The sequence below is a fragment of the Andrena cerasifolii genome, chromosome 2 (genome assembly GCF_050908995.1).
Source record: "Andrena cerasifolii isolate SP2316 chromosome 2, iyAndCera1_principal, whole genome shotgun sequence".
Classification (NCBI taxonomy): domain Eukaryota; kingdom Metazoa; phylum Arthropoda; class Insecta; order Hymenoptera; family Andrenidae; genus Andrena; species Andrena cerasifolii.
Window position 1 is genome coordinate 25,624,726 of NC_135119.1, and position 27,800 is coordinate 25,652,525.

General features: G+C 41.8%; 5 protein-coding genes and 1 long non-coding RNA gene across 17 annotated transcripts in view; 2 read left to right on the forward strand and 4 right to left on the reverse strand.

Moving 5' to 3' along the window:
* Positions 1–16,956, reverse strand: LOC143366034 (protein DOP1 homolog). 8 transcript variants are annotated; one of them, XM_076806746.1, is made up of 26 exons: positions 16,736–16,956; positions 16,129–16,618; positions 14,322–14,559; positions 13,887–14,164; positions 13,662–13,827; positions 13,413–13,617; positions 11,521–11,696; positions 11,171–11,443; positions 9,528–11,091; positions 9,195–9,457; positions 7,560–9,123; positions 7,179–7,489; positions 6,900–7,101; positions 6,423–6,824; positions 6,209–6,345; positions 5,972–6,128; positions 5,514–5,885; positions 5,310–5,448; positions 4,655–4,826; positions 4,366–4,577; positions 4,140–4,292; positions 3,868–4,063; positions 3,196–3,207; positions 2,689–2,856; positions 2,503–2,614; positions 1–591 (listed from the first exon to the last, which is right to left on the reverse strand). In XM_076806746.1, exons 3-26 carry the CDS (start codon positions 14,375–14,377, stop codon positions 388–390), a joined length of 7,494 nt encoding a protein of 2,497 aa, XP_076662861.1. In that variant the 5' UTR covers positions 14,378–14,559; positions 16,129–16,618; positions 16,736–16,956; the 3' UTR covers positions 1–387. The 8 variants fall into 8 exon arrangements, with proteins under 8 accessions (XP_076662861.1, XP_076662862.1, XP_076662866.1 ...); XM_076806747.1 differs by lacking the exon at positions 16,129–16,618; XM_076806751.1 differs by lacking the exons at positions 16,129–16,618; positions 16,736–16,956 and adding an exon at positions 15,152–15,294 and having other exon boundaries at positions 13,413–13,602.
* Positions 1,008–2,911, forward strand: LOC143366038 (uncharacterized). Its single transcript, XM_076806761.1, has 2 exons — positions 1,008–1,387; positions 1,810–2,911. The coding sequence occupies exons 1-2, from the start codon at positions 1,321–1,323 to the stop codon at positions 2,328–2,330; spliced, it is 588 nt and encodes a 195-aa protein (XP_076662876.1). The 5' UTR covers positions 1,008–1,320; the 3' UTR covers positions 2,331–2,911.
* LOC143366041 (uncharacterized) overlaps positions 15,477–27,800 on the forward strand; it is a 27,492-nt gene continuing 15,168 nt past the window's right edge. Inside the window, exon 1 of the long non-coding RNA XR_013084653.1 lies at positions 15,477–16,047. This is a non-coding gene — a long non-coding RNA (uncharacterized LOC143366041). The remainder of the gene's footprint in view (positions 16,048–27,800) is intronic.
* Positions 17,039–19,927, reverse strand: LOC143366037 (uncharacterized). Of its 2 annotated transcripts, none has more exons than XM_076806759.1 (4): positions 19,521–19,927; positions 19,247–19,399; positions 19,052–19,177; positions 17,039–18,977 (listed from the first exon to the last, which is right to left on the reverse strand). In XM_076806759.1, exons 1-4 carry the CDS (start codon positions 19,683–19,685, stop codon positions 18,786–18,788), a joined length of 636 nt encoding a protein of 211 aa, XP_076662874.1. In that variant the 5' UTR covers positions 19,686–19,927; the 3' UTR covers positions 17,039–18,785. The 2 variants fall into 2 exon arrangements, with proteins under 2 accessions (XP_076662874.1, XP_076662875.1); XM_076806760.1 differs by having other exon boundaries at positions 19,064–19,177; positions 19,521–19,918.
* On the reverse strand, positions 20,028–23,617 carry LOC143366040 (waprin-Thr1). Its single transcript, XM_076806766.1, has 4 exons — positions 23,277–23,617; positions 22,483–22,548; positions 20,617–20,790; positions 20,028–20,244 (listed from the first exon to the last, which is right to left on the reverse strand). Exons 1-4 carry the CDS (start codon positions 23,287–23,289, stop codon positions 20,153–20,155), a joined length of 345 nt encoding a protein of 114 aa, XP_076662881.1. The 5' UTR covers positions 23,290–23,617; the 3' UTR covers positions 20,028–20,152.
* The window catches only part of LOC143366039 (antileukoproteinase), a 6,143-nt gene continuing 4,232 nt past the window's right edge, over positions 25,890–27,800 (reverse strand). For all 4 annotated transcript variants that reach the window (XM_076806762.1, XM_076806764.1, XM_076806765.1 and 1 more), the window contains exon 4: positions 25,890–26,925. In XM_076806762.1, the coding sequence (XP_076662877.1) occupies positions 26,657–26,925 (269 nt within the window). In that variant the 3' untranslated portion in view covers positions 25,890–26,656. The remainder of the gene's footprint in view (positions 26,926–27,800) is intronic.

Consider the following 27,800-nt stretch of genomic DNA (forward strand, 5'->3'; position numbering starts at 1 on the left):
TTCCAATAAAACGTTATGTTACACTGTACACATTCTCTACGGATACAATTTATAGCTGGGCTCTAGCCTGGCGTACTCGTACAACTTTAATAACTATTCACAACCGAATGAGGAGACAAGTTAGAAGCTTAGCTAATAAAAATCAAGTATCCCTTCAAGTGTTATTCGTATATTACAAGTTCTACGTAATTTGCGATGTACAAGTCCATGGCAAAACTGTATGGGAAATCGAGCATGGAGCTCTGACCGTCCCCTCCAACAGAATCACACGTCTCTCAGTTTGTCGTGTTAGTGCATTTGAAAAGATATCAAAGAATAACGGATGCTTCTTTCGCCATTGCTCCTTTAAGAGTCGCTCGCCTACGTTGTCATGAGAGCGTATTCCTACTACCTCGCGGCTGGCATCTTTTCGAGAAAGTCCTGCTCGATCACTGTCTCCAGTTGCGTGATGTTCAATGGCGCTTGGGTGTCGCTCGACCTGCGGCTGAGCGTCGTGAAGAAATAATGCAGATCTTGTAACGAACGGATGTTGTTCGACGTTAACAGAAGTTCACCGGGTGTCGCTTTAGCGAAGCTGGACTCTTGTTTGTACTGCAACAGAACACGTGTGACGCAAGGCTCTTAACTGATCTTCAAACGATATAAATATAAAAAGTACAATTTTGGCATTAACGCAGTAGCGCGCTAAACGCTCGATAAACCCTGTTATTTATAAATTGAACACACATTTGTTCTCGCTGAAATCACTCCCTCCTCCATTCATTTTCATCTAAATAGCGTGAAAATATTACGCAACCTCTGGAGATACAGATTTTGGGTAGAGGAACGGTTTTATGTTTGATATTTACGAAATTCTGGGAAAAATCAAGCGACTATGATGCACAATGTAATGTTAAATATAATTCAAGCACCCAACTGGTAACGCTAAGGGTTATTGGCGTGGTTTCAAAAATAAAGTATACATATACGTTTCCCATGTAGCTAAAATAAGTATTTCATCAGTGAAAGCGCTTAAGAGCAGTGCACGCGTACTTTGGTTGGACAAATGGTTCGAGGAACAAAGAAATTAAAAAAAGTGAAGAATTAAGCAGGCGATTGCGCGAAACTACTGACTTTTCGACCTGAACGGAATTGCTAGTGCGCGATACAGTCAGATAGCTAATGTACAATGAATTCCTTCTTTTAATACAATTACAAAAGAATTCAATTGTTACTAATTGAGACGAATGTGCAAGCTGCACAGTGTTAATTGAGTACACTCATATGCAATAATAGTGAAAGATCGTACAGAGTTCACTGCCAGTCAGTTTAAAAGTGGCCATGGCAGTGACTGGACTAAAAACAGTCGCTCACTTCATCTTTTACCTTCCAGTGGTAATAAATGCGCGTAAGTGTTATACGTAATCATATAAATTTATAAATGTAAAAGGAAATTAACGTGGGCTTAGTGTAACAATTTCTGACTACTCCCTCGCATCCACGAACGTCCTCTGTTATAATCTTCGACTAGATCTTTTATCCACTATTTCATCTAAAATCCAAACTGTAAATATTTCTCGATAAAAGTATTAAAGTTCACGAATATGCTAATTTATTTCGCGAAATAAAGACGAGAGAAATAAGAATGCAGTTACGAATTATAACTACATCATTTTTAATGGGCTTCACTTGAGCTAATTGGTAGTAATTACTAGAAATTAAATGACATAAACCGGTATACCGGGCCGCCGATTTTTATCCGGATTACCCATGTAACATTCCATTCTGCAGACTTAACGCTTTATTCTACGACGGATCAATTTATTTTAGAATACACGGATGACTCTGATTACACAGACCTGGAATTCTACGAAGAAATGCCAATTAGTTTCGAGAATTTCGACCACGATAATGTGAATATCGTTCAAGACGATTTTTATATCACGAGTGACTTTGAGGATGCAGTCGGACGAGGACGTCGATGTGACGTTTGTCCTGACCTCCCATTCAAGATCATCAACGATGATACAGCGAAGGGAAGCTCGCCTAATGCACGATTAGATTGGTACAAGCCGCAGAAAGTGTATCGGTATACCAAGCATAGGATCCCCGGGTACGATTACGTAGAGCTCGATCATGTGATTACAAGGAACGTTCAGCAATGCGACGAAAGGTCTGTCTGGACCCACTGCGTCTGCCAGTTCACTTGCTCCGAGCCAGACGCAGTAGATTGTTACACGCCATGCAAAAGTGGATGCGAGTGCAAAGAAGAATACGTCTTCGACGAGAAAACACAGCAGTGCTCGCTGCCAGAGCACTGTTCCCAGAAGGAAGAGGATTTCATTTACTAATACATCATCGAAGCTGAGCTAACCGAAGTAAGGGGTGCACTGCTTTTAGCTGCGCTTTCAACATTGTCCACGCTTTGTAAAACACAACAGCGTACTGAACTTCCATCGATTTCAATAAATTGCAACAGGAAGACTTATGAAACCAAGCGTAAGATGTTTCTTTCAAACGAACCTTGCTGTCCATCAGCTTCGCTATTCTTGTAATGTGTGGTACGAAATCAGAGCACAAGTTATTGTTCTCCATGCATCCAGCTGCCGAGTCTCCAACGAATGCCCATCTATACCTGTAAAATGGATGCAAACTTCTGCGTAAAGCTTCTCTTCGAAAGGTTCGCCGATAGCAAAGGCTTTCACTTACATTTGAAACTGTGGAAGCCTGTGCGCAGGTAAGAGCAGCGCTAGGTCTAGCAACTTGGCAGCGGCAAGCTGCAACTGCAACCAATGAGGATGGCCATGTGCCTGGAGCCCGTTACTGGCGTTCACAGCCCAAGACGAGTCCAAAGCTGAGAGCAGTTTTATGTGCGAGCTGTATGAAATTACAAAAATAAAGTCCATTTAAAACAGGTGCTCCGGTTAACAAATTCTACGATTCATTTCCTGAGAAAGTAATTCTGGTGTATTGCGATTATAAGCGAGAAAACGAAACAAACATAAATTCCATGGATTATCTATAATGTAACTACCATCATTTGACGCTACGAAATATTCAATATTATGTCTCCCCACTTGGAACAAAGTATCTAATTTTATTACGTGTACGAGAAATAATTCCAAGGTACAGGGGCAACTGTAACTTTTAGATACATTGTTCGGGAGTCGAAATCTTGTCTTTGTAAACGTTAATATGCAAGAAGCATTCAATTACCTGCCATGACGACTGATGTCCCAACACCAATCAATTTATGGAGGCATCACAAATTCCACCAAATCGCGGATACCGAAACAGAGCCAAAAACAATATGACATTAGGTATTGTTAATGTTAGTAAGGAGTAAATACACACAGTTTTATTAGAGCACAGCACATTATACGCCAAGGAAAGGCTACAAGATACGTTAAGTGATAGATCAAAGCCGCATGGTAAAAACTCAAAATTGATATTCAGTTAAGGGGAGAAGACCGTATAAATCGAACGAAAAATAGAAACAAATTTTTTTCCCTAAATCGCTTCTAAAACATTTTAAAACTATATTCTCAAAGTTATAGGCGAAATTCAACTCCGTTTTGATAATATAATGTTAAATAAAGTACCCTTAAAGTTACGAAAGGATTAGCGCATTGGTATCTTTGCAAAAAATTCCTAAAAATTGATACAAAAATAAGCCGTGTATACGAGCTTCTCCCCTTAACTTATAAATTGATTCGTTTCCCATACAGGAATCCATACACGGCTGTTACCATTTAAAAATCGTAATTGTACATCACTTTCGCGTGGTAAATCTTTCAATTAAGATCTCTGTAATTTCATGCGTCGAAAGCACCCAAATCCCAAAAGCAGAGTGATTTTGATAGTGGAGGATTTGAAGCGTTTCTGTACCTGAATTCTTCGCTATCCGCATTCAATTCCTGTTCAATGTATAGGAAGACTTGAACAAGTTCGCTGACAATTACTGGCCACAAGGAAGTGGCATGCTGCGGTGACATTCTTAGAAGTAGAACTCGAAAACAAAGAAACACTTGCGCCTGAATAGATGGAATCACTTGTGGTAGCCGTAGACTGTCAGCCAGTCGCTCTAGTTACAAAAGGAATAGAGAAGTTATTCATGCGAAACCGAACAAAGTATGTACCGATGTATTTACCAGGCTCACCTTGAATTTCTGGCATGTACTTATGATACTGATCCATTTCGCTGCAAAGTATTACGTACGCTAATCTTTTCAAGAGCTGAGCCTTCTGCTCGTACTCCTGCTCCTTCGAAGAGAATATACTGATACTGCTACTCTGAGACATGGAAACGCGATCTGTAACAGAATAGAGTAGTAAGCAAGATTCATTCGCAAGGAAAGCGTCTTAGAGACTATGCGAGGGAATTACTCATTAGATCCCGGAAGGTTGTATTGTCGTGTGTCATTAAATTGTCTATGATAGTTCTCCAGTAAGGTAGACAGGCAGGGGTCATCTGAAAGAAAGCTGAATCTAGCAGGAGATCCAATACATCCTTGCGCCAAGCTTTCCTTGTGTACTGGTAGCCAGATAAGGAACTCAGTAATTGAGAACAAGCAGTGAACGAGGCAATATTCTTTGTCCTGAAAGTAGTTGAGTTAGTAAAACGTAGCGTAGTAATGGAAATATGTAAAGTACGTTAAACGAGGAAGGATCTTACGAGTGATTTTTAAGATATGGCGTAACATTATACATGAGATTAGTTAACAGTGTCACTACGCGTTCCTTTTCTTGAGAGCCATAACTAACATCGAATAAAGGTGCTAATATTTCTGCGAGCACTGCTTGAGCTTGTACACTGAACGCTGCGTTAGGCGGTGTACCAGGTGTTACTGTAATGGAACATTGTATAGTTAACTGTTACATTAAGGCGAGATTACTATATTAAGGGGAGAACCTGGTTTAGAAGGCGGAAAAAAGGCGATTCTCGCGAATTTTCTTAACAAAGAAAAATAAATTCGATCTTTCCAAAAGTTCATCGACGATGTAAGTTTATGAAAATTAAGAAAAACTTCGATTTTTTACTTCGGGCCAGAATTAAAGGCTCCATTTTCTCGCCATTTCACAATTCCAACCTCGGCGCGATAAACTTGAAATTTTGCTATAAATTTTTTCTTTTGTATCGTGTAAATATATATTAAAATACCCCTAAAATTTTGGGAAGGTCGAATTTATTTTTCTTTGTTAAAAAAATTCGCGAAAATATCTTTTTTCAGCGTCCTATAGCAGATTATCTCTTAAGGCAACATGGCAGTAAAATAGAAAAAGAAACTAATAGAGAAAGAAATGTTCTAAATAAAAAGCACATTACGCACCGGTACCGCCTTTGCCTTCTTTACCTTCCGAAGATCCTTCGGCAACTTCGAAGGCGTCTTCTCTCACTGCTAAGTTCCTTCTTAGCCACGTGGTTTGTTCTAAGCACGCTCCTGCTATTTGCGAGCATGACTCGACGAGCTGAAATTTCAAACAGTGCCCAATTGACCACACGGAAAGGTTTATTAAAAGAGCAGAGCACATACCTTCGCTGACACATCCTGAAGGTCCCTTATATCTTTCTTCTCCTGCATGGGGGGACACTTCTGTACATATTCATTTAAAATGGCTAACAAAAGGAATTGAGCAGGTGCCGTTAGGGATAGGCCATCCTTGAGCAAACCGAGTAACGATGCCCAAGATTCGATAACAGACTGAGACGTGTTACTTTGCATATATACATAAAGTAATTCTAACACAGAAACTTCCAGCGAAAAGTCTTGTTTAACTCCGTGAATGGGTGGTGGGTTCTTTACCACCTGATGCACAGTTTGTACCAAAGTGTCGATAGGCATCACACGAATTGCGCTTACTAAATGCACCATAACTTGCTGATTAGAACAAGCTTCTGGAAGCACCTGCATGAAAATGTAAGACATATTTTAACGCATACGTATGATTAGTGGCAAGATATAATGAAGTGCAAATGTGATAAGAGAGGCACCTTTTTCGAATTGCTAGAGGGCTGTCGCCTTTCGTGCCAAGCAACGGCAATCGCAGCCAAAAAGTTTACGCCATGGTGAAAAGATATGGGAGACAAGAGTTCTAAAAGCTGGTGCTTTACTATTCTCGGACTACCCACCACGCAGCTGGCCTGTTCACTAAAATTGTATCGCAAAGAATTCATTCGCGAGTGTACGATTTCGAATAATTAACGAAATAAATAAGAAATGAAACAAACTTGTCCTTCGCTGCTAAGACTGCTTGCCAGAGAGTAGAAAGGGATGCGATTATTCTTGGTAGATGGCTCAAAGCAGTTCTCCTGGCATGCTGTTGTAATTCAGTCGCAGCATTCTTATCCTTTGATGTAGTAAGATCCTACGAAAGGAACGTAAAGTGTATTCTGTAGAACACTCCTTTGTTGGTAGAATTCTACACGTGAGTTTATAGCTTACGGGAGAAAGAGGGCTCGGCATAAACACGTGAATGAGATTGTTAAATATCTGCCCCGGATTTGCCCCAGGAATTCCAGTCTGAATTGTGCCACTCAAAGGCTGATTGAACGAAAAGCCAATTTGCTGCGATGTGTCCAACAAGCAGTAATGAAGTAAAAACGTTAGAGCTTCTAAGTGCGTGACTGTGTAATCCGCAGGAAGGCAACATTCTACTGTGCTGATGTCCTGCAGCTTTGTCGCTGATGTTGTCTCTTCGTTAATGTAATACGATGCCAAGTGCTCTATATTACAGCACAGTTGATGAATGACCGATGTCACTATTCCAGTTAACGAGGACCCCATGAAGGGAAGACTCGATGTAACAAGAGTTGTCCAATGCTGGTGCAAGTGTCGCATATGGTCCTACGGAGCAAAAAGGTAGCGTAAATGAAAGAAGTTCGAATTAACGATGTATAATAATTCGAATCCAACATTTACCAATTGTAAAGCGCTAAGTATGCTGGCGAGGAACATTGGTTGCTGCGGAATCTGTGCGCCAGGTACATACTTTAAGCTACTTCCTATGATATTAGGAGGAGTTCGCGTTGGGGTACTCGGTGTCGGAACTATCGGCGGACATATTTCTTCGCCTTTCTGGTTAACGCACTGGTGTTCCAACATGATTAAAGCTAGTAATAACCTTAAGTAATAATAAAGATGTGTCAGTGCAAAAGGCTACTATAAAAAATAATTGCTACGTTCATTTCGATTATTCACCTCAGTAATTGTATTTGGAAAGCTTCTGTGTGGTCGCTGGCTCTGTATTTGCACTTATTTACATCGTTATCTGTAATAGGGTCATTGAACAGTATTATCTCCTCGGTGAATGTGAATACCTCCTCGTTATCCTTGTGCGCATTCTTCATATTCAGCACACTAGATACGAGGCAATGCAGCGCAACCTTTTGTACTTTACATTTCGTGAGCAGATCGACTATGTAACAACTGAAACCCTTTCCTGAGTCACGAACAATAGGAATCAACTCAGAGAACATCAGAGTTAATAACTCTGCGCTCGCAAGTTGCACCTGTTAAAGAAAGAAACAGTGTTACCAAAGGTTCGCAGAAGCACGAAGCGAAAGTTGATATCATAATCACCTGTCGATTCCCTGAAATCTCTTCGTGAGTGAGCCTCATTTGTCCTAAGTTGGGATAGTAGCTTCTCGCAAAGTAAAGGCACACGCTAATCAAAACTTCTAAATACATGCTACTTCTATAAGCCGCGATGAACTCTGTATTCGCAATGTCCCCGTGGAAATTCCTCCCAAACACGCTCTTCCGGTGCCTAGCTAGTAAGTTCAGCAGCGTCGAATTCTTCGTGGCATTAGTCACGCCAGTGGTTGCGGCACAGCACAGGAACATTCTAGTGTTCGTTAAGAGTTCGTTGCGAAGAGTACGCAGGGCATAAAGAGTCCTTGTCGAGTCGTAGACCCCGCAGTAAAGTAGCATATGGGAATGCAGGTTGTGAACACCGACACCATAATTGCGACTAGCATTCGCGCTCTGGGACACATTGTCGTCGCTGTTCTTTGGCGTTTCGTCGACGTCGCACAGCTGCATCACACGATCGAGCACTTCGTTCAAGATTTCTTCCACGACACTGTTGCCACTGGAGTTGTTGAAGTATTCCTCCGCAGTGGTGCTGGCTTCCAGATCACCCTCGTCGTCATCCATGGTCCAGCTGGGTACCTCGATGCTAGCCTCGAAGCTTCCAACATCGTGGATATCATAGTTGGTCGTGAATTCATTCGTACTATGATATTTACCCTTAATGATAGTTCCCGCGACTTCTCTGGAACTGCCTGGCATTATAACAGTCTCCTTCTTCGGTTTAGCTTGTTTATTAGTCGTCTCCGGGCTGCTGGAATCGAAACTGTTAGTGATAGAGTCCAGCGAGGAGCCAACTTCGCCGTTTAGCTTCTTCATTCCGTTTTTATCCTTCGCTTTCAAGCTGGAGTTCGCAGACTCGAAGAGGCTCTCGTCCAAGCTGGCTGTCGAACCTTTATCGAAGTCTATCTTCTTAAACCTTGTCGCATTCTTCAACAGCTCTGTCGTCAGACTCGTTTTCTTCGTAGGAGGCATCAGCTCGTCTTCCGTCAACGAGTCGTTTGAATTCTCATTGCAGTTCAACGACAAAGGGTTGACGAACACTGAGATCTTTCGATTACCAGATATACTGGGCGGCACTTCCAGCTCTTTCATGAATTGATTCCTCTCGGTCACGTATTGGTTGCAATTGTCGCCAGCGGCTAGAGTCGTCACGGCGAATATTCTTTTCACTTTAACAGGATTTATGGCCTTCTTCTTTTTCTTGCCTTTCCTCCACTTCTTGTCCTCGTCCACACTATCGCTGACATGATATATCACATTCCCGTCCACGGAGCTGATGGCGTAGATTTTTGCGGAACCTTCCGTGTCGTCTTGTACCTCGGACTTCTCTTCTACCGGATCATTCTTTGTCAGAACGGTGTTACTGTGCTGTATGCTGACGTGGAGGACACTCATGCGACAGGTGGATGGGTCCAGGAGTATCACCAGCAGTGGATCCACTATCCGCGGAATATCACCTCGCATTAGAGAATGGAGAAGCCACGATTGAGCGTGCAGCTTCAACGGAGAGTTATCCGCGAGCTGTAAGTTATCTAGTATCTTTAACAGAGACCTGCAAAATTGTATATATTAGCACAGAGTCTGATGAAACCTATTTGAGAGGCAAAACGATGCTCGGCTTACTGGTCGAATGACTTCATGCAGCCCCGTAACCTGGGATTTGTTTCGATCTCTCGTCCGAGGTGCCACAAAGTCGAGAATCTATTGAACGCTTCTATCCTCTTCTCTGTATTCTCCGCTGTGAGTGCAGCTCCTATGACATCCTCCACTGCGTCGCAAGAGCTGTACAGAGCATGATGCAGTTCGTGTAGCAGTTCAACGCACCGCAATCTATATTTGTGAGCAGGCAATTCACCGAGATGATGCCACAGGGAGTGCGCCAGTACCTTCGAAGAGTAGATTTTAAGTCCTTACTATTTAAACTTACGTACAAACACATAGCAACGAATCGAATACCTGGAACACGTTGGTGTATTGCATCAAATACGTTATGTGCCATTGTTTCAGCAACGGCACCATAATTACAGACGTCACTCCCTCTCCGCTCTTCGGGTGGGTATCGATGTCGTTATGAGCTTTCAGCAGAGCTACTAGATCCAACAGCGTGGCAATACTGGTCAACTGCAGGGCCGGTTGCTTCCCCAACCAGCAGCTACAAACCACCAAAACTTTCAGCCAATCCGGCAGGACGATGTTCTCCTTCGGTTCTTCTTCCACCAGCAATCCATCGCCAGGATGGAAATACTTGGGGAACGTTGAGAGCTCGACAAACAAGCTAGACGCAATTCGCACAGCTTCCTCCCATTCCAGTTGCAGAACAGACTCTACGTACAGGTGGAGAATGTTCAAACGCTTGGCTTCCTCTGTCACAGACACGTCCTGACTGAAGAACCCGGAGTCTTCCATATTTAATCTAGAGTTCAGCAATAGTTCTAAGTAACGCATTCTCTCGTCGAAGCTCTCCCGTGGGCACGGTATAATCAAATTGTCATACATATCCTGTACCGTCCTCTCTTTGCTCAGCACTCTATTACTAATTAGCTTAACATAAAACGTTTCATACTGTCTTAGGCATTTCTCTAGCATCGTGTGCTGCGCTTGGAACGCCGGGGATGGGCCTCTGCCCAAGGATCCCGTCGAACCCATGGGGCTATTCTTACTCGACTGCTTCAACGTGGTCAGCTGATCCTTGGATGGAGAACTAATACTGTTCGCCTCCATACACCCTGTCTTTATGTCATCCATACTCTTGTTCCTGGGTATACCCTTAGACTCTTGGCTTATCACCACTGAAATGTTACTGTTATTATCTTGCATGGAGGAGGAGTCGTTCAACTTCGACGTACTCTTGCTAGATTTCTTCTTCGACTTCTTGTCGGACCTTTTGGTAGCGCCCCCAGAGTTCGCTCTTCTCCTAGGACTTGGACTTTTCTCCGAGAAAGAACTACTGGATGTGTCCGGCTTATTCAGCTTGCTATCCGACTGACTTTTCTCCAAAGGGATCGCAGTCAAGGAGTTGTCGTTAACCACTGTGCTAGCGTTTGCACTCGTAGCTGCGTCAAACTTTGTCTCCAGTTCGGCTTTCTCTGCGTGAGTCGACACCACCGTTGGCTGTACCTTGGATAAGATCTTGGCGCACAACCTGAGGCTCCGCGAGATCTCCATAGGAGACAGAAGATCGATGTGATAGAAAAGCTTACTGACGATTTCATAGAACAACCCAGGCAGATGCTCGGAGGGAGTGTCTATGAATGCGTCCAGTGACACCGTCTCGAGCAGGAATTCCGTTAATATACACACTTCCATGAAATTGGGCATTCCACTGCCCACGGACCTCACAACGTCGTCTTCTGGTTCGCGTCTAGTCTTCGATCTGGTCTGACAAGCCTTCTCGAACAGATGTCCACAATGTATCCACACGTAAGACGGCTCCAGAGTTGAAAATAACAGATTCGCCGACTTCACTACTTCGTTTGTTTTTGGTACTCTGTTTGATTGTCCACAAGCGTTATAAAATGTCCTACGAAGAGAGAATTAATGTATCCGCAAAGTTCAGAAACGACCATCATAGTATTTACTTCGATCGGAAGGTGTCTTACCTGAAAACTTCGAATAATATATCATCCAGTATCACCGGACCAATGTCTGCTTTCTCTAGCAACGAAACTAATATTCTGTACGGTTTCAAATCCTGCGGGCTCTCTTCGCACACGGCTCTCAGCAAAGATTTTATCGCCTCGATCAACATTTCTTTCGAATACAGATCAAAATACGTGGGTGCGTGCTCCGTGGCATCTGAGACTGTCGTGTCCGTCTTTCTCTTTAAAATAGATGTGCTCACCTCAGTGCCCAAGAGCCAAGCAAACAATCGCCTACGTAAATTCAATGTATAAAATATCAGCAAGTGAAAGCAGCGCGTAGTTTCATCTTTCTATTCTCTTTATTTCACCTGTTCAAGCTCATGTCTCTTCTTAATATCGTGACGAGAGCAGCCGTGACTAGCGACACCATGTTTTCGTGTGTCAACTGACTATTATGTACAGGGAAGCCGACTAACAGCAGATCCAAAGCGCTTCTTTGCACCAGCACAGAACTGTCTTGCACCCCGGCGCAGAGAGCGGTGACCTGCTCCACGATTTCAATCGGTTAACAGAACGGGAGAAGCGTTACGTTACGCTTCGCTCGCAAAATGTTACTTACTAGTGATGGACGTGATACCACTCAAGCAGTATCGATACCTAGCGGTGAAGTATTATGGCATCTCAAGCACGTATGAGTACCGTAGGTATCAGAAGGTATCGATACCTAAATGATACGTACTTAAAAGGTTTGATCCATTGTAGGTATCAACATCTTGGCTGGACTTAGTATCAATACTATTCGAATCCGAAACAAGCATCCATAGGTATCGAAACAGGAATGAGTACTGGGAAAGAATCGTTTTCCAAATGATGCCTACAAAAGTCTCGGTCCTTTAAACTCGACTGCGTTCGGGTCGGATGAGATGCCTCACGGCATCCAGATGGCGAGGACACCACACCCCTCCCCCGGCGATGCCTCTGCGAGTCTTGCGACTTTCAACCCTCGAAATGGTTGGAATACCCATTGAGAAGTGAGAAACCTTTCAGTTCCGCATTTCTCATCAGATCTTTGCGAAAACTTTTGCGAAAAGGAACTTAAATGAAAAATTGATTTATATAATTTCACACTAAGTTCGTTAAAAATAGTCCGATTTACTTATTGAAATTTGGTATAATTTTCATTGGAAAAACATAAGAAATCCATCGGTATCACTTCCATATCGATACGATAAAGAATAAAGAATGCAGTTTTTCTTAAACAGATATGAATCCTCGGTCGACCGCAGCGAATCGAGGTTGGCGCCCCGCAGTCGAGGGTGAAATATTCATTTCAGCGCATTAAGAAATTCTTTATTCTTCATCGTATCGAAATGGAAGTGATACCGATGGATTCCTTATGTTGTTCCAATGAAAATTGGAAATTTTGGATTTTAACGAAGGTAGGTGGAGATTATGGAAATCAAATTTTCAAGTAATTTTCTTCATTATGTTCCGAATTACGTCGTCCTTGGTGTTATTTTCATCGGTGAAACATAAGGTATCGATTGGCGTCGTTTTCGCAGAGATCTGATGAGAAATGCGGAACTGAAAGATTTCTCACTTCTTAATGGGTAGGTATACTAACCACTTCGAGGGGTCTTGTTTCCGGCACCTGGTGCCGGGCACCACTTTCTTCGACTAGCATCGCAAGAGGACCACCCAGTACGTCCATTTCGCTTTCTCTCGTTATATTCATTCTCTTTCCTTGTCCAACTATTCAGGGGTCCCTCATTGCGAGACTTTGTATGCTCAACGTCGGACTCCAACGCAGTCGAGTTTAAAAGACCGAGACTTTTGTAGGTATCATTTGGGAAAAAATTCTATTCGATACTGTAAGAGTTGCGGTGTTGTGCGTTATGTAGCGAGCTGTGGTGGCTAAGGCGGCTGAGATCAGTGCGCAGCGGAATCCGAAGATCGCGGGTTCGAGTCCCAACGCCCGAGGCTCTCTTTTTCCGCCGCTTACATTAGCTATACCTAAAGTACTCATTACGGTTTTCGATACCTATGCATGCTTGATTCCAGTCTGAGTAGTATCGATACTGTATTGTTGCCGTGATTCAAATTCCACTCAGTACTTCATTTTAGCTCCTACTGGTATCAAATTTCGATCTCAAGTACTTACAATTTCGATACGTATCGAACCTTCCAAACGAGTATTCAGGTATCGAACTACTTGAAACTCATGAGAAAGACTGGTATCACGCCCATCACTATTACTTACCATAATTCTCGTGTCCGTGCCCATGATGTACCTCTGCTCTTCCATCGGTAATTTTTTATTGAAATGCGCTAACACGAACGATATAGCAGGCAGTCGAATTCCAGAGTTCGAAGCTAAACAGTCCCACAGACACGCATAGAAATGGTCCGGGCCCACTCCCTCGCACACCTTTTCGAGCAAGGAATTGGTTCTGAAAAGGAAATTCCTATTGATCTTTTAATCGCAAGTTGCGTCTTTCGTAAGTAATACCTATCGAAGTGGTCGGAGCCATCCTCCAGGCCAAGGAGAACGCCGCTTAGAAATCCGCTCAAGCCAGGCCTTAATCTCTCTCCGAGGGGTACAAAATGAGTCTCGTATACTGTCAACAAAGATGGTCTGACGTTCATGGCGGCGTGACCTAGCAGCGGGAATAGACCTGTAAAAGGATCGAAGTTAGATGCGTACGCAGCATTTACTTAATCGATCCAATCTTACCAGCGCTGTATATGAAGAGTTCATGGCTCAGTCTATTAGTGCCCATACACTTGAAAATAATGTCATAGGTTTCTAAAGCTTTCAAATGAACACCGGATGGCAAAGCTGGATGCATACACTGCGCCAATCTCTTGGATATTTTAATTCTCCTAGGAATGACCGGGAACTTCATATGACTTAGTAACACTTTGTTCAGCTTCCCAAGCGCAGAGATCAGGTCTGCCCATTCGCTGGTGTATTCAAAGCTTTTCAGAGCCTTGTCCACCGCAGACACGTAGCTGTAGAAAATACGCATAATAAATGGGATATATAAACAGTAGCCGAGTGCTTAAAGGAGCCATACGAAGCATCCGCTGGATCCGACGACTTCCCATAGCAAATACACGCAGCGGAGCAGAAGGTAAATAAATAGAGGGCCGAAGGAGTTTCACTTACACTCTATACTTAGAGTCTTTCATGAGTTCGTACTCCTCCAAGGCGATAGAACCCATTGTCGCTGTGCGGTGTTGCAATTTCCAACAAAAATAGATTATTTGTTACGCGCACGCTTGATCCTCCTTACATTATCTCAAGAACTGATCAGCACCGCAGGTGATTCACGTGCGGTGAACTCCGCCAAGGGAATCTCTTATCACGCGACGCATCGCGCTCAGATAACAATGGCCTGCTCTATCTGAAAGAAAGGGAGAGAGAAATTCGGTAACCTCGTGCCGCGATCTCGATCGCGCGACTCCTGCACGGAACCCCCGCGATCGCGTCGCCGCGGTTAAAAATAATCCGGGGTATCGACTTTGACGCGATTACCAGCACGTTCCAAACGGGACCGTTGAAGCCAACGTAACACTATCCACACCATATGATCGACGGACGCTCCGAAAAGCGAAAACAAAACATGTAAAATGGAGACAGTGCCTCTTCAATCTCCTCCGCGGCCGAAGTAGAGAAATAAAATACTATACACCAGTGTAGCAATTACAGGGGGAGATGTCAAGGGAGGGAGCAAGAGATTCGAACAGTTCAATGTTTTCCTTCCCTCGTCGTGTTTACGCGTATCGGGGCGATAGCCGTGTATAGGTTCGGAGGATAAAATCGTTTTACATGGCAGGGACAACCACGTCGCTGGAAAGCTTCGATGGAGGAAGTTATCGTGGTGCGAGGTTAACGGGCACTGGCTCGCGAGCAAAACGAAACGAAAAGGAAACGTCGATGATGGACAAAGAGTGGGATATCCCCGTTGCCGCAGATTGGCCCAAGGGATAGCTCACCTCGCGATGTTGACATTTCGTATTTGCATATGTTGTCAGGGGCGAAGGTGAGGAGCATCGGGGCCGCTTGTTCGGCCGCGGTCATCGGGCCGGATTTCGCGCCCAGGGAGACGGCATTCAGCGGTCACGGCTAGACGAGTTCCCCGAATTCGATGCGACAAACGCTCCCGTCAGGCGAGCCTCTCTGTCACGTTACGCGCACGTACGCACACGTCCACGCAGCGCGCATACACGGGGGCGCCTCTGAAGTTAGCCGTACCCTCGCAACGGAAGCGCGCCTCCAACCGCGCGTCACCGACTGTCGCGAGAGCGGTTCGAATGCGGTTGAGAACTGTAACGGAGATCGATGTACGGGGTGTTAAAAAAGAAGTGGTCTGCGTCAGGCGTCTGGCTACACGCGGGAGAAAATTCGCGGGGTGGTTCTATGCGAAGAGACAAGTCGAAAATGTGGAATAAAATTTTTTGATATCGCGCTGCGTTTCGGAGAAAATTCACTTCGAATTTTAGCCGAGTACGCACGCACCGAAGTGGTACAGTTGAGGTGGCTGAGGAGCACGCGTCCTCGGCTAAAATTGAAAGGGAATTTTCTCGAAATTAATGCGTGGTATCAACAATTTTATTTCTATATTTTCGACTCCTTTTTTCAGGTAGAATCACCCGTTAAATCTTCGGCGAGTATTATACTAGCTTATTATAATAGGCTTATAAACCTCTAGTCTTAGGCCATCTTTCTTTAACACCCCGTATGCGTCGTGTATATATTCGAAGCTTCGAGTTATTGTTTGTGGTTGCAAGATACGGTTACTAGAATCCTATGGAGCAAAAGGGAAGACACCGCGCGTGACTACGAAGCGTTTGTTGTAAATTGGAGCGAAGGTCGCAAGCGTTATTGAACGGTGAGTGATTAGTGTAATATTGTTGGATATAGATATGTATCCGTTGCTTTTTACGTAATAATGTAAGCAGTAATACTGTACCAAATTTGGGGCTAATTTCACGGTGTTATTCTCCCAACTGTCCTCTGTGATTAGAGAGTCGGTGCGCGGTTAATGGACCAGAACAGTTTTGTAGAGGTTTTTCCTAACCGTTGTATGGCTGTAGCGGTATTTTAATGTTTTCAGGGTAATTTACATATCTTGCTTGATAATGTTGAAGATAGCGTGGACTTTCGTGATTCGATATACGCGACTTTCGTCGCAGTATTACACTCGCGTATGAAGCTGCTCGTGACGTATTTCAAAAGCAGCAATTTGTTTGCTTTTTAATCGATACAAAATGGCGCTTCCTCCTCTATCGAACTTCAAGAGATATGCAACGTTTTCGAAACTTTATACACGGAGAATTATCCTGGGTTTCTTTATTTTTTATTTAATCGATCGAAATTGCACTCGTGCCATTTCTTTTTCTACGGTAATGAAACAGGTGTCCCTAATCTACTCATTCGTCATCGTCGTCAATTTTTATCAACTGAAAAATAAAGCTAAGTAATTGGTTTGCGAGATAATCTCGCATTGTTTGACCATGAATCATTCTCCATAGTTTTCATTATCATTCGTTATCGTTTCAGATAGCTCAGTCAGTTACATTTAAACACTAGAGTTCGAATAGTTACCATAACCTTCAAACATTGAATTTATTATTCCCCTCGGTTTTCGCGGGATTATCGGCCGATTAGAATTCGTAAAGAGAGATCACTCAGCACTCCAACATCCATGTTACGAAAGTAGTTGTACTAAAGAAGAAATTGAAATTGAATTAAAATAAAAGTCTCCTTTATCCAAGTTCGCATGAAATCTCGTTTCACTTCCGTTATCCTACCGCAAATTTAAATCATCATAGAAACAACACTGCAGGTGTACCAACCTGAGCGAACAATAAATAAATCTGTTCATTATCACAATTCGTTGAATTTATTCCGCGCCATTTCCCTTTTCACAAGTGCGCCAATTAACTCGCTTAATTACAGACTTATCTGTAATTCATTTCTCCTTCAAAGCACGTCGATGTGAATAATCTATTCTTACAAAATTTGCTCCAACTCACCAAGTTGCGTCCGTGAGTAATTACATTCCGTATGCGCAGTATGTTATTAAAAAAAACATAATTCGCAAAGTCTCCGGAACGCCCAACAAACGCGAGAGTAAAATATGACGACCGCGCAAGGAAACGCTATTGCTTTACCCTGTGCAGTTTTTGTCCGCGCTTATCTTTTTCAGTCCGGCCTTATCTGCTAGCAAACAGGGAAAAGTTAGTTTAGTCATATACATTTTATCGACGCGCGAAGCGTAGAGTTATGTCGAAGGAGTGACATGCCCATATATAGTTTTCTCTATCGCCTATATAATGCCTGTTTCCCGCAGAACTTTTATTCAAGCTACGGTGCATAAGTAGAACTACGTATAAAGGGCTTACTATTCGCACTGAAAGTTGCAATAGTATTTTCCTTGTTTAGAGTACTTGATTTCCTCCTAAGTTTTCAGAAACCATGGCTAGCAGGTGTTTAATAACATGATTTATTTTCTATCGCTATAAACTCAACACAGCTTAAAAATTTCATAAATGCAGAAAGGAAGTAACTTAGAGAAATTAATACTTTGGATGATCAGTACCCTGCCCTCTTTGCAAAGTGCCAAAGAAACACCAAACGAAGGCACATGTATGTTAGAGCTTTTGTAGCTGGTACAAATTGTAACGCAAGTTTGAAAACAGAGTGATCCGGGGAGAGGCTTCAAACAGCACTGACAGACTATTTACATGGAATGTTTTCAGACGTTCGACAGAGTTTAAATAACAAAAGCGAGCGTTACTATCGTCTTATAAAATTCATTCCAAATCATTGCATAAATTGCGCGAAGAATAGGGCTGTTCGAGTGCTCGAATATTCGGGCGGCTTGAAATTCGGACCGAGCCGGGACTCGGTTTTCAAGCCGAGTCGGGTGTCCGTAAAATCCGGGTAGCTTGAAAAATCCGGATAGCCCGAATTGCTTCGGGCCAAACACACGTTTCCAAGTGGGTATTGATTAATTTATAATCTCGAAGTTTACTTATTAAAAGAATTTCTAACTACTTTCAAATCCCTCGAGCTTGTGCGAAATTCGCACTACTCATGTTTTCTTCGTATCTAGTGTGCGTACATAAATTTTTGAAGTGTGTACTTTTGTGCAATATATAGTGCTTACGTATCTGGTTCTCCCGAGCGGCCCAAAACGATTCTGAGTACCTGGATTTTTCAAGCCGCCCGAAAAAATTCGAGCTGCCCGGAATTTACGGGTACCCGGCTCGGCGCGCTTTATTCGAGTACCCGAACAGCTCTACTGAAGAACTCAGTCCATTCATCATTTACAATAGAATGTAGTACGATAATAGTAATAATTTAAATGCATTATATGCAATGTATCGATGTCTAGAAAATGCACCGAGATAGAATTTTCAACCCCCTGCGATACGTTCTACGAACATGATTCAATGAATTTCACTGGAGCACGTGACTCATTACGCACATTGCAAATCTGTTTTGATTCTTCAGCTCCAACTGACGTTCCACTGTAAGAAAACCCCTGTGCATGGGCACCGTTAGATGAGAAATTATGATGTTTGGTAAAAAAAAAAACTCTTATGAGCTTATTCTCTCCCATCAAGAACTTAGTTTCGCTCCTAACGGTTGAGGTCTCAGATTCCGTTCGCTCCTCTTCTGTTGCTGCTCGAACAGCCGCAGTTCTCGCTCCTTCCGCTTCTGTTCCCTCAACGTTTTCGTAGGATCCCCAAACTCCTTCGACGTCTCTTCTTCCCAGCCGACAGCGTTGTCTTCCCATTCCTCGAGTTCGTTCTGCAAGCACACAACCGTACAAGCCTATTCCTTCGCCCGAACGGCCGAATTACTCAGAGTATCAAAAGCCGTACAATAAAACATACAGATGGTATCAGATCGTTGGCCACGGCGAACTTGGAGGAGTTCCACGCCGTGTCCTCCGACGCTTTGTCTTTAACTAGAACCTTTGTCTGCCTGGTGATCTTCGGCGTCATGTCCTGCGGCAAATCCAGAACTCCAATAATCCGTAACCCCGTCGCCTCTCAAGCGCCGTCGGATATAGTTACCTCGAAGAAGTTGGGCTGCTGCTCGTCCGTCTGCTCCGGCGGCTTGGTCGTCTGCTGTCTGTACTGTTCGATCTTAGCCTGTATCGTATTAACGGGCCTATCTGACACGACCGCCACAGGATTATCCTCCCATTGATCCCACTGCTCTATTTCCTTGAGCAAGCATCTTCAGTGATTACTATTATCGAAGTCAGTGGTACAATAGGGATTACACGATCACAAGGTCCTCGTTACATATCGCACGCAAGAGGCAAATGTAGCAATGGCAACTTACTGCTGTGCTGTTTGTGGTGTTCGGCACAACGCCGACGGCTGACAGTGGGATGGACTCGCAGGACGACCTGCGACGACGGCGGAGGCAGCACATCGCCCGCCTGAATGCCCCCAGCAGGAGCACGACGAGGGCTTTCAGACGGTTTATCAGAAACTCCGCTGCCATTGTCAATTACGGGCATAAACCTAACCTCCTTCTGGATAGAAAACAATACGTGCTCCCTAGTGCGAGGAATCGAGGTCGGTTGAATGCCATTCGGTCGAGGAGCTTCCAGGTCGAAGTCTGCCTCACTTTCCTGTCATTTCTTATTCCTTTTGTAATTAAATGTCGCGGGCTTCACTTTTAAATCGTAATGCTCGCGGAACAATAAAGAGGTTAGGATGAGATATCGATCGCGAAGTTCGGCGAGGTTGCTCCGTCGATTGTCGAGTTCCCTTCAACAGGTTGCAATCGCTGCTCTACTCGAAATTCGATTTCCTCGCGATAAGAAGTTTGAAACTGTACGAATGAGAGTAGGATTTTTATTCAAAGCTTTTCTGTCGAAGCGTGTACAGATGGGATGATTAAAACTAAGGGATTCTTTTATTGGAACGTGTAGGCTCGTGTTGTAAGTGTTTCTTGGACGTGTTCGATTACGTGCGAACGCATTTCTCGCGCTTCGTATTACGATCGAATTTACACTTTTCGTACGCTCCGCATTTTATGCCAGCACAGTAAACGCCATCTGAAAAATATTAAGTTCTCAGTAGCTTTCCATGCAAATCTTCTTGCAGATCGTGGGCGTTCGCAGGGAGGGGGGTAAAAGGGGTAGTTGCCCCCCTGGCTTTTGAGGAAAAATCGTTTATTTTTCAAAACTGATCTTTATTAAGTTTATACTATAAAAGGGAATATTTTTAAATTTCGATTTTAAATTTGTAATTAAATTGGTATTATAAAATGGGTTAAAAAAAGCAAGAGAGGTATATTTTTCTTTACCATCATCCCAAAATTCTCCAACCCCCCCGGAAAAAAGTCTCCGGACGCTCCTGTTGCAGATTACTTTAAAAGCTTTCGCAGGAAAGATTTTATAGAAGTTTTAATCTTGTGAAATTTTTACCATTTTGGGACCCCTTGTATCCACTGCCAGTGCTGAAGGGACTGGCGTCCGCGCATGACTCACTTCCGCATTTGTTAGGGCAGCACTTTTCGTTCATCGAGCATTGGTAATCTGTAACGCATCTGGGGGTGCATTTCGAGACACTGTTTCTCAATGGGCAGTGGCCACCTTTATCTAAATGCAATTTCAAAGAATTTCAAACATTAACGAATGATTTAGTTACTATTTTTTTTTCACTTCACTTGAATACGAACGACTTCTTTTAAATTTTTGCGCTTTTAGTTTGCGATACAATATACAGGGTGGTCGGCAATAGATAGTCGAAAATGAAATGGGTGATACTGCGTGAGAAAATAAGAGGAAAATGAAGAGTAAAGAAATTGCGGTGGAGGTTTGGTGTTTTGATTATTAATTTTTTAAAATTCGAGTTGAAACTATGTAGTAGAAAATGAAATGGGTGATTCTGCGTGAGAAAATAAGAGGAAAATGAAGAGTATAGAAATTGCGGTGGAGGTTTGGTGTTTTGATTATTAATTTTTTAAAATTCGAGTTGAAATTATGTAGAAGAAAATGGAATAGGTAATTCTGCGTGAGAAAATAAGAGGAAAATGAAAAGTAAAAAAATTGCGGTGAAAGTTTGGTGGTTTGATTATTAATTTTTTAAAATTTGAGTTGAAACTATGTAGTAGAAAATGAAATGGGTGATACTGCGTGAGAAAATAAGAGGAAAATGAAGAGTCACGAAATTGCGGTGAAGGTTTGGCGTTTTGATTATTAATTTTTGAAAATTCGAGTTGAAATTATGTAGAAGAAAATGGAATAGGTAATTCTGCGTGAGAAAATAAGAGGAAAATGAAGAGTAAAGAAATTGCGGTGGAGGTTTGGTGTTTTGAATATTAATTTTTGAAAATTCGAGTTGAAATTATGTAGAAGAAAATGGAATAGGTGATTCTGCGTGAGAAAATAAGAGGAAAATGAAGAGTAAAGAAATTGCGGGGGAGGTTTGGTGTTTTGATTATTAATTTTTTAAAATTCGAGTTGAAATTATGTAGAAGAAAATAGAATAGGTGATTCTGCGTGAGAAAATAAGAGGAAAACGAAGAGTAAAGAAATTGCGGTGGAGGTTTGGTGTTTTGAATATTAATTTTTTTAAATTCGAGTTGAAATTATGTAGAAGAAAATGGAATAGGTAATTCTGCGTGAGAAAATAAGAGGAAAATGAAGAGTAAAGAAATTGCGGTGGAGGTTTGGTGTTTTGATTATTAATTTTTTAAAATTCGAGTTGAAACTATGTAGTAGAAAATGAAATGGGTGATTCTGCGTGAGAAAATAAGAGGAAAATGAAAAGTAAAGAAATTACGGTGGAGGCACAGTAATATAGTTATTAATGTTTGAAAATTCGAGTGCGGAACGCCTGAACGACGGCAATTCAGCGATCAGCGGTGCGCGTACGGTTGCAGGTCCCTTGGGGCGGGCACAATCAATCAACGCTTCTACGCGCCGCGCACCACTGATTCGCGAGTTGCCATCACTCAGGCGTTCCTCACCCGAATTTTTAAACATTAATAACTAAAAAACGAAGCCTCCACCGCAAATTCTTTACTCTCGATTACCGCCTTATTTTCTCACGCAGAATCACCTGCTTTATTTTCCACTACCTGTTACTCAATACTCTGACTATAGTACTGTCTTATATTTTTTTAAAAAGGGTTGCACTTATTCGTGAAATCCCTCCGTTGCGCCTGAAAATGCTACCACCTGCCTCCGAAATAATCTAATAAATGGCGAATCTGGCAATGTCGCGCCAAGTGTCAGGCGTTTCTCTGGAAAACAATTACACGCGTTGCAGGTGATTAATTGACTTACGGGACAGCTGAGCGACTGCCGTGGCAATCAGCAGGCACACTGTCAGCGCCAGAACCGTTCCTTTCTCTGCAACGCAAAACGGTGTATGCATAACTCACTGTGTTCCCACGAAACCGAACATTTTGCTTATATAAATTTTTAAAATCCCAAATTCATGTGTGATTCTGAGAAATTTTTTAGCGAAGACAACATTAATAAGAAAAATTTCTGTTCCCTATTTGCAGAATGAACTAAGAAGCAAGTAAATGTACAGGGTGTCTGAAAGAAACAAATCCCAGAAAACGTAGCAAGAAACTTCTTCACTCTTCTCATGACTGATTATTATTTTTACACCGTACTCAAATACCACGGAGGTACAAGAAACTTGAAGTAATTAATTCTGCAACTCCCCTTGAACGAGTTCAAGGCAGAGATGGGCAAAATTTGTATTTAAATAAAATGTCGAATAACGAATAAGGGTTAAGCAAAAATTGACGAATAACTGTTTTAACGTTTACTCGCTATTCGAAATTTTATTTAAATAAAAATTTTGCCCATCTCTGGTTCCAGGTGAACGTCGGTAAGTTCATCGAGCTCGTTTTAATTGCACACTCTTCCGCGATACCACGACAGAAAAACTAAAGCACTGTACTCCAGAAATACAATATGACCTTCAGATGACCTTGAAGGAAAAGCGCAAGAAGGAGAAATTCTGTCGCGATTTTTTAACATTTTTACACGCTACTAATCTCGAGGTAATTTTTATATATATTTTTGGAAGTTAAGGCACTTTTTCAAAAAAAAAGAACACGTACTAATGGTCCCCATTTTTTCAAAATTTCTGTCAGGAACAATTCTTCCACCTTGCAGTGCACCGGGTTCGTTCAGCTGGCGGATGAACTACGTCTAATCGGTGCACGATAACAGCAAAGCTTCTTAAATCTTCTCCTCTCTCTTTCTCTCTTCCTCCTGCCGCCTCAACCCCACCTCCGTTCCGTGAACGGCGAAAGGAAATTCTCGCCGCGGTGCACGCAGCAAACTGAGCCACGAGTCGATTCAACGACTCCGCGAGCGATATCTTCACTGCACTTGCACTACTTTAGCGAACGTTATTCGCGTGATTTTGCGATACTGTGCGAACGATTGTTCGGGGAATAACGCGCGCCCGGGTATTTCAGTGGGATAAAACGGATCGGATTGGCGTGAGTCACCGTGTCCTCAGCTTTGAATGTCGCACCGTGACGCAAAGGTCTTTACGAGCTGATGGTTTCCAGCAATGGGACGGAAATCGTCGCGAGTGTATTTCTGCATTCTCTGATAACGAGTTGATAATGGGTCTACTTATCGCCCGGGACCACAAAGGAAATTTAAAATTTTGCAAAACACCATTGAAGTGGTAAATAGAGTGCCATCAATTATTTTTGGGGGATGGAGTACAAATATAGCGATACAATTCTTTCGTGGCATTTTAGGATTTATTTGCGCTCTTAGCAAACTTCCTTCGGGAGTTTTGGAAAATTCTTTTACCTCTTAACCGGGCGACGATCCACTTTATGACGTAAGCGGTGACGTGGAGTCTCACAAAAAAAATTATGATTTTATCCAAGCACTATATTCCTTTCTGTATTATTACACTTAACCCGTTTTTAGTAAACTACCTCTCCATTTTCCCGAAAAATGGGCCCTTTCTCAGGAGACCCCAAGGGCCCTATCTTCAAAAAAAAATTATGATTTTATCCAAACACTATATTTGTTTCTGTACTATTACACTTAACCCGTTTTTAGTAAACTACCTCTTCATTTTCCCGAAAAATGGGCCCTTTCTCAGGAGACCCCAAGGGCCCTATCTTCAAAAAAAAAAATTATGATTTTATACAAGCACTATATTTCTTTCTGTACTATTACACTTAACCCGTTTTTAGTAAACTACCTCCATTTTCCCGAAAAATGGGCCCTTTCTCAGAAGACCCCAAGGGCCCTATGTTAAAAAAAAAATTATGATTTTATCCAAGCACTATATTTCTTTCTGTACTATTACACTTAATCAGTTTTTAGTAAACTACCTCTCCATTTTCCCGAAAAGTGGGCCCTTTCTCAGGAGACCCCAAAGGCCCTATCTTCAAAAAAAATTATGATTTTATCCAAGCACTATATTTCTTTCTGTACTATTACACTTAACCCGTTTTTAGTAAACTACCTCCCCATTTTCCCGAAAATGGGCCCTTTCTCAGAAAACCCCAAGGCCCCCATTTTCAAAAAAAAAAAATTATGATTTTATTCAAGCACTATATTTTTTTTCTGTACTATTACACTTAACCCGTTTTTAGTAAACTACCTCTCCATTTTCCCGAAAAATGGGCCCTTTCTCAGGAGACCCCAAGGGCCCTATCTTAAAAAAAATAGGATTTTATCCAAACACTATATTTGTTTCTGTACTTTTCTGTACACTTAGTCTATTTTTATCTTCCCGAAAAAATGGGCCCCTCCGAACGTTTGCCACCTGGGCCTTTTTCCTTAAATCCGACACGGTAGCCAAGCCTAAATTTATTTTTAACATGTACTAGAGTTATTACTGACTTTATTACATATTTGAAAAGATGATTTCCCATATTTTGTTCAAAACCACTGAAAGTCGCCTTCATGAAAAATAATTCTGCAGGAATCTTTCAGGCTCGACGTCACCGGTTAAGGGTGAATTAAATAGGACACAGAACCTTGTGTTCCTCGAGTGTTTGAATCTTACACAAATTGGGATTCTGTAAAATATTACAAAGTATTTTGTAAAAATTCTTTGATGGTGTCCCAGTGCCATTTGGATCTTCCTAAATTGCTGTCTTCCTTCTTTCCTACTTTTCACTTTGCTCCTCACTTTTTAAACTAATCTTAATAACTCGAGTCAATTCAAACTGCCCAGTACACGTTTAACTTAACTCCATCGCTAGACATGATTTGGCGGAGTTCAGCACGCGCGAATAATAAGTATCATTAGGTAATAATTTGCTCCTACTCAATACTGCGGTTAAAGTGGAGATCATCTTTTAGACACGGGAGGAATTCTTTTTAAAAGGATTAAAACGAATTCTTCTTCCCCTTCTCCCTGTCAACGACCTTTCCCCAGACATGGACTGTATTACCATGTAATCTCTTATTCTTCAAGGTTTAATGCAAATGAAGCTGGGGTTAGTAGGTTAACAACGTAATCCCTTGCGCAAGGCGGCTTGCCATTGAAATTGCTTTCAAGGAAGTCTTTTTAAAGGGAAATTTGCATATGAAATTGCGGATAGCGTAACAGTTCTTCTGCTTATGGTAGGTATATTAAATAAAATAAGCGCAAGTAAAACAAATAAAATAAGTAAAATTGTTAAAAGGCGAAAAATATTTTCATTCGCACCTCCCTACGCGAAACGAGAATTTCATATGCACCAATCTAATATTTCACAATAAACTTTATTACTAAACAATAGACATTGTACATGATTAATGGTTCTTAGCGCAGAGATTCCTTAAAATCCACGTTTTAATAAAAAAGAGCACTCAAGCTGGCTTGTACTTTATCGTCGTTTTCGTAGATCCCTAAGCTCCCAAAGATTTGCTTTGCAAAATGCAAGAATATGGCACGTGGAGTAGAGAGTTTGAACCAGCGTTCTTCAACCTTTTTACATCTGCGGGCCGGTGAAAATAAAATAAATATTTCGCGCAAAGGTCGACCTTTAGCCAGAAATAAAAACCAATGTAGATATATTAAACCTAATATCTATTTCTATTTATTAAATCTAATATTATAAAATCACAATTTAAATTAATCTATATTTTTTTATTTTACGTGGATTCACCACCTTCAATTTCGAAAATCTGACTTTAAATTCGGAACAGGCGGCCAAAAAAGTCCACATATACTGATCTTCGAAAAGTGCTGTATAATTCGCTGAATATAAAAAAATCAGCAACGAAATTTAAAAATTCGGCCGGGCAGATCGATAGAGAATATAATTGCGAAGAATTTAAAAAAAGAATCGCCAAGTTCTTTGAAAAATTACGACCTGTAGGGTGATTTGAACAAAAACTGTCATTATGTACCACTACTGTGCGCCGGTTGCAGAACACTGGTTGAAACGGCTACTAGATTCTTATACGCGTATTTTAAATTGCCTCGCGAATTCTGCGAATTCTTGTCAACGGTTTATAATCATTCTAATTAGTTGTTGTTGTTGTAGAAGTAGTAGGGATAGGAATTCGGGTCTCTGAAGTTGTAAGGATTCCTGGGGGCGTTGTAGGGATCCTCTGGCGGTGGGCCGAAGGGTATCTCCGCGGATTCGACCACTTCCACTTCCGGCTTCTGGCAGGCCAGTGCACCACAACGGTTCTTGCAACACTTCAGCGTTCCTCTGCAATCAGTGTCCACGCTGCAGGTCGGCGAACACACCCATCTCCCTTTTGGCACCGTTGGGCAGGAGCCGGGTTTCTCTAAACACAAAATCGATAAAGATCTGTTACTATAAAGGAAGAAAATATAATAAAAAGTCTAGGCTGTAAAGTAAAATTACAGAAGCAAGAGTTTTAAATTGACTGGAATAGATTGAATTTGAATTGCAATTCTGCCTAATTGCGAATTAATTACTTGAAAGGGGTTCCCGAAAGGGGATGTCGAGGGTTTCAGCAGATTTATGTTTAAATGTAGGTTTAGCAAAGTAATTAATAGATTTTTATTTTCTCTGCATCATAAGATTGTATTACCAACGCAGAGATGGGTAAACAATTATTTTAAATATATATGGCGTACACAAATTTTTATTGTAAATAATTTTTTACCCATCTCTGTACTAGGACTGGGATTTTTCGAATTTTTCGGTATTCGAATATTCGAATACTTCAGTTGTTGAGTTATTTGGCGAATATAATTCGAATATTCAAGTATTCGAATACTATTCGAATATTTAAGTATTCGAATACTATTCGAATATTCAAGTATTCGAATACTGTTAGAATATTTAAGTATTCGAATATTCAAGTATTCGAATACTATTCGAATATTTAAGTATTCGAATATTCAAGTATTCGAATACTGATGTATTCGAATAGTATGGTGTGAATTATAAATCATGTTATTTAGGTTCATTTGTCAGGGTGAAATCTTGTAAGCTAATTTTGGCCCACTTCACACCATACTATTCGAATACATCAGTATTCGAATACTGAAATATTCGAAGTTTATTCGTAGCATTCGAATACTGAAATATTCGAAGTTTATTCGTAGCATTCGAATACTGAAATATTCGAAGTTTATTCGTAGCATTCGAATACTTGTAAAATATTCGAATATTAAATTATTCGAATAGTCC